This window comes from Octodon degus, unplaced genomic scaffold (assembly GCF_000260255.1).
Source record: "Octodon degus isolate 3935 unplaced genomic scaffold, OctDeg1.0 scaffold00072, whole genome shotgun sequence".
NCBI lineage: Eukaryota > Metazoa > Chordata > Mammalia > Rodentia > Octodontidae > Octodon > Octodon degus.
The window spans coordinates 2500048-2508968 of NW_004524648.1; the positions used below are offsets into that span (position 1 = coordinate 2500048).

Genomic DNA, 8921 nt, shown 5'->3' on the forward strand with positions numbered 1-8921 from the left:
GGAAAAGGAATAAATGTTGTCCCTTTAAAAAATAAATAAATAAATAAATAAAATGAAAAGTAAAATTATATATGAAAACATGTACTTTATTTTATATTTTTTGAGTCAGGGTCTTGCTACGTAGGTCAGGCTGGCCTTGAGCTCATTATGTAGCCCAGGCTAACCTCAAACTTATGGTGATACTCCTGCTTCAGCCTCCTGAGTGCTGGGATTACAGGTGTACACCACCATACCCGGTTTGAAAACATGTATTTTAGAGATCAGGATTTCTTACAATGCCCAGTGCCTGACATCATAAAGCCTTGTGGTCTGACATACAGTATGTCAGGGCTCACTCAGCACATGTGAAAGGGGAGTTAGGATCCATTGTGAGACCTTACTAGTGTCAAACTCAGGTTTCTAAGATTGAGGCAAAATGATAGCATATGAACATCCAGGGTGGGTCACAGGTATATCAAATCCTTCCTTCAGCTAAGGGAGGGTGTTGTTCCTTATAAGACCCAACCCAGGCCCAATGACATAGCTCAGTGGCACAGCACCTGCCTGGCAAGTACAAGGTCTTGAGTTCAATTCCTGGTTATCCCTCCCACCCCCCAAAAAAGACCCAACCTGATGAGAGGGGCTAGAAACACAGGCAGGAAACAGTAAAATGTCTATCACTTACTTGTCCTGGGACTCAATATACACATAGAGATGAGGCTCAAAACACTTGGAAACAATGCCATGAAATGGATTGTCTGGGGCTTTAGGTTTTTTTGGCTGTAAAGAAAAAAAGAAAAATGAAATTCCATATTTAGGCAATCTTTGCAAATTTTCAAAAAACAAATCACTTCAAAGTTCACTCTTAGGTCTTAGATAAGAGAGCATTGAATGTAATGAAAGTGAGAATATGTCCTGCAGCATGACTGATCCAGTCTGTGAACAAGACACTGACTTTGTCAGCATCACTTACTTGCTTGTATGATGAAAGATTTTACTGCCACTTTGATAACACAAGCATTTTCAATCTGGAAGCTATTCATCACCTGATTGATGTTTTGAGTTTAAATGAATGACTTACTTAGGAAATACACACTGAAATGTTTAGGGGTAAAAGGTATTATGTCTACAACTTTTCCAAATTGTTCTGTAAGGGGAAGGAGAGTGGGGAGAAAATAATAAGGTAAATATAGCAAAATGTTAACAATTGCTGAATCTAGGTGAAATATATTCAGAAGTTCCTCTTTGAACTTTTCTCTAAAGAAAAGAAAAAAAGCCACGTGTGGTCATGCATATTAGTAATCCCAGCACTTGGGAGGCTGAAGCAGGAGGATCAATGCCCACTACATAGTGAATTCAAAGCAAAACCTGGTCTCAAAAAAGCAAAAACAAAGACAAAACAAAACAAAAACTATGGGGGAAATGTTGCCCATGTGCTGGCAGAGAAATCAAAGCAACAGCAGTGGCTTTAAGAAATGCCTGCCACCAACATTTCACACTGCAGAGAAAGACAATCAGGAAACAAAAAATACAAGTGTCCAGGCCTGAGAACCAGCAGATCAATTTCCTGGTCCTGATAATGCTGTCACCACTGCAGGAAGCCGGGTGATAGGTACACAGCATCTTTTTTTTTTTTTTTTTTTTTGCAGAACCGGGGATTGAACTCAGGCCCTGGGATTGAACTCAGGCCCTTGCGCTTGCCAGGGAAGCACTTATTCCACTGAGCCATCTCCCTGGCCCCACAGCATCTTTTCGTGCTATGTTAGTAACTTACAAGTTTGTAAGTATTGCAAAATATAAAGTTAGTTTTTTTTATTTTTTGAGACAAGGTCTATGTTGCCTGAGTAGGCCTCAAAGTACTGGGCTGATGCAATCATCCTGCATCAGCCTCTCATAACACAGCTGGGACTACAAGATCCACCACAGCACCCAGTAAAATAGCAGTTTTTAAATAAGTGGTTTTAAGTAACTAGACTCTGCATGTGAAGAAATTTTAGGAGTTTCTTAAATCTATTTTGCTTATAGTTTCCTTTTAAGTATGCACAAAAATGATACTTGATTTAAGAAAAACAACCAAAACCCTGTGTCTGAATAAGTCTTAAGGGCTGAACTGGGAAATATAAATATAGATCCAAGGTGATAAAAGAAAACAGCTTCACAATACTCTGAGAAGCTCAGCTTGATCAGTCTTTGTAGGTGCTTTGCGAGGTTCCCACAGAGAACTGACAGAGAGAACCACCAGACCAGGCTCACATCCCTACCCACCCACGGGTGACTGCGCTGCATCGCCTTTGCAGCAAGGAGAGGCTGCTAGTTTCTGCCACCGCAGCACATAGGTCTTCTTGTGTGTTTGCAGTATGAATTGAAGCAAGAGGGCACTGATGAGAGGGACTGCCCAAGTTTCATTTTCTTAGTTTTCTCCCAAAAGGGTAGGCCTTTGGCCTATAGCTGCTTCATGAATGTGGTTGTTCTGAGATAGTAGATGCTGAAACTGCTGATCAAATTTGGTGTCTTCCCTTGCATTCTCAGCTCCCCAAAAGGTTGATCCTCAGCTTAAAGAATATACTAAGTCATTTAGCAGTAGCATTCAGGCTGAACTCCTGAGTGTGTGAATTCTGTCCAAAAACTGCAGACGTTTAAGCCATTTCCTCCTGCAGTTTGATGGAATAATAAAAGGTTACTGTTGTCACAGTAAGGAGGTCTGCAGCTGGTCCCATTTCCTTTCATTACTATCCAATATAAACAGATTAAATCTAACTGCTCAGATCACCAGAAGGGTACATTTTTAAACCAAAAATTCCTGACTTTTTTTTTTATTCCTGACTTCTTTTCCCTCTTTCATTCCCCCCACCCCCCTTTGAGATGTCTTTTTTTCTTTTTTTTAATCACTGGAAATATCTTGGCAACTAATTGTTGGAGCCTTCTAACAACCTAACCACTACTTCTCAAGTTTACTCTGCCTTCCTAAAGCCCAGTGTTAACTGCAGTAGTGAGCAGAAAGTGACCCTGACCTTGAGGGTCAATTGCCTGCTGACTGCAGCAACACAGGGGAGTCAGCATATTTCCTCAACCACCTCTGGCTGGTTCCTGTGAACATCCCATGGAGTTCCTCCCCAGCATGCATAGCGCTCCTTTTCTTCTGTGCACCCACTTCCAGAAGCCAGTAGGGTGCTGGGAAGAGGGAGACTCTGGGTCTCCATTTAACCAGCCACAGGGAAGATAAATGCTGATGGGATGACAATAGAAGGTCAGGGGTTACACTCAGGAGGCATTAGTCACTGATGTGTGAATTTTATTACTAATGAAGAACAGCAGCAGTTTTTCATTTTGTGTCTTTTCTTCTTTTCCTTTAACAGACATAAAATCTTAGGTTCAAAAGAAATTTTATCTGGAAGTCCACAATACAAAGTTTTCTCTATGACTATAGTAGGTCTTATGTCTTTCCCAACTTTCCAAAGTGACATCTAAGTACGCATTGAGGAATACAGTTTGAGGACCACTAATTAGCCTTCTCTTATAAACAAAGGGGCTGGGGAGATAGCTCAGTAGAATAAGCGCTTGCCTGGGAAGTGCAAGGGCCTGAGTTCAATCCCTGGTTCCACAAAAATAAATAAATAAATAAATAAATAAACAGAAAGCAGGGAAGTCCAGAAAAAGGGTCACACAATCTGCTAATAGATCACAGCCCAGCATTTTCTCCATCAGGTGAAGCTGCATTACTGTGTATTTGTCAGATGTCAGTGTCCTATGTCTTTAGAATGGGTAGGTCACAGTCTTACAATAATTTGAAAATTTCATGATGAGTAATAAGTTCCAGAGGAAAGAAAAATCATACTTTACCTGTCAATACGGATGGCACAGGCAACGAGGGACTCTCATATTCAATGCAATAACATTCACAGACAATTAGCCACTGGACGACTTTTTGTGGCCTTTGAATGTTTGAATGTACAATCTGCATATGACAATGGCAGCCAAGGGCACCGTGGGAACATATGGGCCCTGAAAATACCACAATTGCAAAAAGCATGCTCCTAGTAGCAGGCCCAGGGAGAGTGTAGGAAATAGCAGAATCAGACTCCTTACCTAACTCCTTGCGCCCAGTGTGAGGACTGCATTTCTCTGCATAGCAGAAAAATTTTTTTCTCCTATGTTTGCTCATAATATGACAGCTTTAAATCAACTACATCTATTCCACACATCTCTGGGATACTGCCTCAAGATAGCCCTTCAGTTTTGTTCATTCACTTTTTTATGAGCTTCCTTTCTGTGACTCCCACTTATTAATGACACATGGCTGTACCAAACATAAGAGCCTGGGAAAGAAATTCTGGCCTCTAATTTCCAGACTTGGCCTCCAGTCTGAGCTCCTATACTTCTAAACTATGTAACTGGGGAAGTTTAGTTTTTGAGCTATAGTTGCACACCTATAAGAAAGTCTTTTTCAAAGTAAAATGACATATAGCACATAGATTTTTATTTTATTTATTTACATTTTATGTATTTGCAACAGGGTCTCACTATATAGTTTAGACTCAGCAATCCCCGTTTCAGCCTCCCCAGTGCTAGGACTACAGGTGTGGGCCACGATGCCTGGCTTGAAAGCACATAGAAGATTTTTGGATTGCTTCTGGGCATGGTGGTACACATCTATGATCCCAGTACTTGGGAGGCTGAAGCAGGAGGCTTGCTATGAATTCTAGGCTAGCCTGGGTTATATAGTGAGTTCAAGGGCAGCCTAAGTTACACAGTGAAACTTTGTCTCAAAACACACACACACACACACACACACACACACACACACCCCAAAACCAAAAATAGCAGGCAGGGCTAGCTGTAAAGTGTGTGCCTATGGGTTTCCACATTAATTCTGGTCTTCCCCATCAGCCTCCTTTTGGTGGCGTCTGAAGCAAAACGATGTAATAAAAGAATCCTCTAGCAGCCAAGTGTAGAAAATTTAAAAGGCTCACTAAGCCAGAAAGGAAGGAAATATTCTGATTTATTGTTCTAACATCTCTTGTCATTAAATGGCACTGAAACAAAAACACCATTCTGTAGGATGAAGGGAGATGAAATTTAGAGTTGGCAGAAAAAACTGAAGGAAATTAAAGTGCCTGTGTGCTCTGAAAAGTAACTCTCCAAAGATGCCATTGGTCATCTTGGTATTTCCAGGCTTTTCCAATGGCTTCCAGACCTAAAGTGATCAGCGTGTGCTGTGCAGAGGCCTCTTCCAACCTGAAGTGCTACTAATGGCTCTGGATCTCTCACATCATCACTGTACCAGATGAGAGTTCAGAGGAAAACTCCACAGACAAGCTCAGGAAATGATGGATGAGGCTGAGCAGAATTCAGCCCTGCTGTATGGGTTGATGAAGCCCGTGCATGTTGCTGAATACTGGAGGCGAGGCTCTTTGGGAACACAGCCTTCTGCTGGGGCAGGAAGGGCTGTTCTTTCTCTTGATTATCTAAATGCACTCTTAAAGGCCCTCTGTAAAGACCCACTGCTATAATCTCTGAATGTGGTCAACAGCCAATGGCTCACACTTGAAGAGAGCCAACCATTTTCAGAAAAGAAAAACAGGTTTCACATGGCTATGCAAAGCAGACTTACTTGATCTAACTCCCCCTTCTCCAGTGCCAGCTCCTCCATCTCTGGTGTTGGCTCATCTTCCAGGAAGGGATTGGTAGATGGTAGTGGAGACTCCAGCTTTTTCTATTAAGAAGACATGAGAAATATCTTCTGAGCATATTCCGTAGCCTTTCCAGTGATCTTCCCGTTCAGCTTCTGCTTTTACCACGCCCCCTCAACAGCAGAGTCATGACATTTGATCTTATAAATTAGAAGAGAGGCAATATGGACCATAGTCTGACCTCTAGGCCTTCACATTGCTCTCCTGTCTTCTAGAAACGTTATTATTCAAAATTTTGTGCCCCCCCACTTTATGGTGATCTAATTGCATTGGTTATAAAGCAGCTAACCAGTTTTTTAAGATACGTTCTCTAGCCAAGTCTAACTTTATTTAGATGCTATAGATGGACAAGCTGATTGTTTGAACCAAAATGGGAATATTAACATCATATCCCTCACTAATAACATTGTGATTTTGCAGTCAAGTGTAGATTTCCCCTTCAAAAAAAGTTTGTGACTATTTTGTATGGCTTGTCTGGAAACTTCTATAAATCTTATGTTTTACTAAATTTTTTTTTATTCTAAAAAAAAAAGTGAATTCATCTGGGCAGAGTAGTTCAAGCCAATAGTCCTGGCTACTCAGGTGGCTATGAAGGACTTGCTCCCATCCCACACAGCCTCATGCAGTTATTTATTAAAATAAACTACCCATTTATCTTCTGCCCACTAAATGCCATGATGGCAGAGATCATGTTGATCTTGTTCTTGTTCCCTATGCTATCTTTGGTGCCTGGCATGGATCAGGTGCTTAATAAATACCAATGAACCACATGCCAGGTGAGTTTGAGTTCCACAACAAATTATAAAATAGTCTCATGTGTTCCAGATTACAGACAGAAGTCCCTTCCCAAATAAGTTCCACTACAACAACCAAAACTGAAATCTCCATGAGTAAAACTACTTCCCAGCTCCTAAATGCAAACACTATTTCAAAACACATTATTATTATTTTTTAAATGTATTTGGTTGTTACAGGATCTCACTATGCAGCTTGGACTCATAGTGATCCTTCTGTTTTCAGTGTCCCCAGCACTGGGATTATAGGCATATGCCATTATGCCTGGACTCTGTGGCCAGATCAGCCCACCTTGGGGGTGGGGCTGGCGCAACATGTGGTGCTGGCGATGGAACCATGGTCCCTGAGCTTGCCTAAGCTTGTGCACTTTAGTCTGCTGAGTTATCCTGCCCACCCCCAAAATACATTACTGAGAGGGACCATGGACTAGTGGGAAAGCTGTGGGCAGAGACATCAATTTTTAGCTCCAACTTTGTTCTGCTTGCCAAATCATCCAGCTTCTCTGAGCTACAGCAGTTTCATCTATTAAATGAAGGGACCACTGAGATAGCTCGGTAGAATAAGTTTGCCTGGCAAGCGCAAGGGCCTGAGTTCAATCCCTGGTTACAAAAATAAATAAAAAAAAAAGCCTTTCTTAGGGCTTGCGGAGATAGCTCTGGCAAGCATAGGGTCCTGAGTTCAATCTCTGGTACTGCCAAAAAAAGAATCTCATCTATTGAATGAAGGGGCTGGCAAATAGCTAAGTGGATTAAAGCACCTGCAAGCAGGTGCAGGGGCTGGGGTTTAATCCATGGGCCTGCCATGCCAGCCCCACCCCCAGGGCACACTGAGACGGCAATTGAGACTGGGAGTAGTGGTGTGTGCCTGTAATCCCAGCTTTTGGGAGGCTATAAACAGGCGGGTCACTATGAGTCTGATCTAGTAGTGAGACCCTGTACACCCTGTAGACCCTTCCCTAAAATTAAAAAAAAAATCTGTATCTATATTTATAGATATAGATGTATATAGACACGGGACTATACAAAGGTCACTGATGATGCTAATTCAAGTGCAACTACTCAAACTAGCTCTTTGGGGATTTATTTGTTAATAATTTTGTTTACTTTTTTAAAAATTTTGTTTACTTTTTAAAATGAATTTAATACAGGGGATACAAGGTCTACAGGGTCTCACTACATAGATCAGACTCATAGTGATCCTCCTGCTTTTAGCCTCCCGAGTGCTCGGATTACAGGTATGTGCCACCACGCCCAGTCTTAAATGCCATCTCAGCTCATCTCAGGGCAGGGGCAGAGCCGGCACAGCAGGCCAGGGATCGAACCCAGGCCACTGAGCTCTGCCTAAGCAGGTGCTTTAGTCTATTGAGCTATTAGGCCAGCCCTGTTTGTTAATAATTTTGATCTAGAGATACTGCTTATGCCCCAGATGCTGGGGATTTTAACAGAAAGGATGCTAAGTAACAAGCAGAATAAAAGGGATTCAGGATTGGCTGGTACCAGGGATAAGATGAAAGAACAAATGATGGCTCCCTAGAAACAGGAAGCTAAGTGGAGTTTCTAAATGTGCTTGTGAAATGCCAGCATACATCAGTAGAGCAAGCTGAATTAATTGCTAAGCAAAAGAGACAGCAGATGGACTACAGTGTGAATGACTCTGCCCAGTGCCTGGACATCAAATGAAGGTATTACAAACAAAAATGAAAAGTAAAACTTAACAAATACTCTGTCAGGGTCTGGTTTGGGCTTTAAGATAATTCTGCTTATATGTATTTAAACCACTTGGTTCTTGTCCAAAACGCCTGGAAATGCTATTGTGTGAATAAACAAGAGCCTAAGTATATGAAGAAAACCTTCTGTTGCTTGTATTAGCTCCCAGTAATCATTAACAACACAATGGCTTTTGCAGTATTTGATGAGAAACAGTACTTTCGCAGTACTCTGTTGTGGTCCAACAACCAAACAAGCATTTCAAATTTGCACACATCAAATCTGAACTTTGACTTCTTTTCAAGAACTGCTGTTATTTTGGGGAGAGACTATAGCTTAAGCTTTACCAGCAATAAAGAAGTGAATTAATCTAGGCGTGGTGGTTCAAACCTATAGTCCCAGCTACTTGGGTGACTGAGATGGGAAGATCACTTGAATCTACAAGTTAAAGGCCAGCTTGGGAAACTTGTCTCAAAAAATGTTATATTAGTTAATAGCATTTAACTCCTGGTTCTGTTGACTTAAGAGTGGGTCTTGGAGTTTTACTACTGAGCTGAGTCGCTATGATTCTGAGTTTTTTTGGCACTCCGTACATATGAAAAGCAAACCAGTTAACTAAAGCTTTGTTCTAAAACCACTCAGTGAAAAAATAAAATCACTCAGTGAAAGAAATAAGATATGAATTTTGGAGCTAATGTCTCCCATCATTGCTAAGGTGACTAGGGTTACATTCAAGTGCACCTCATTTTTA

The 8921-nt window shown here is 41.4% G+C and overlaps 1 protein-coding gene across 1 annotated transcript in view; it reads right to left on the reverse strand.

Annotated features, from left to right (window-relative positions):
• The window catches only part of Vps53 (VPS53, GARP complex subunit), a 182166-nt gene that overhangs the window by 86539 nt on the left and 86706 nt on the right, over positions 1-8921 (reverse strand). The window contains exons 12-13 of the mRNA XM_004635357.3: positions 5591-5692; positions 665-759 (exon numbers count right to left, since the gene is read on the reverse strand). Of these exons, the coding sequence (XP_004635414.1) occupies positions 665-759; positions 5591-5692 (197 nt within the window). The remainder of the gene's footprint in view (positions 1-664; positions 760-5590; positions 5693-8921) is intronic.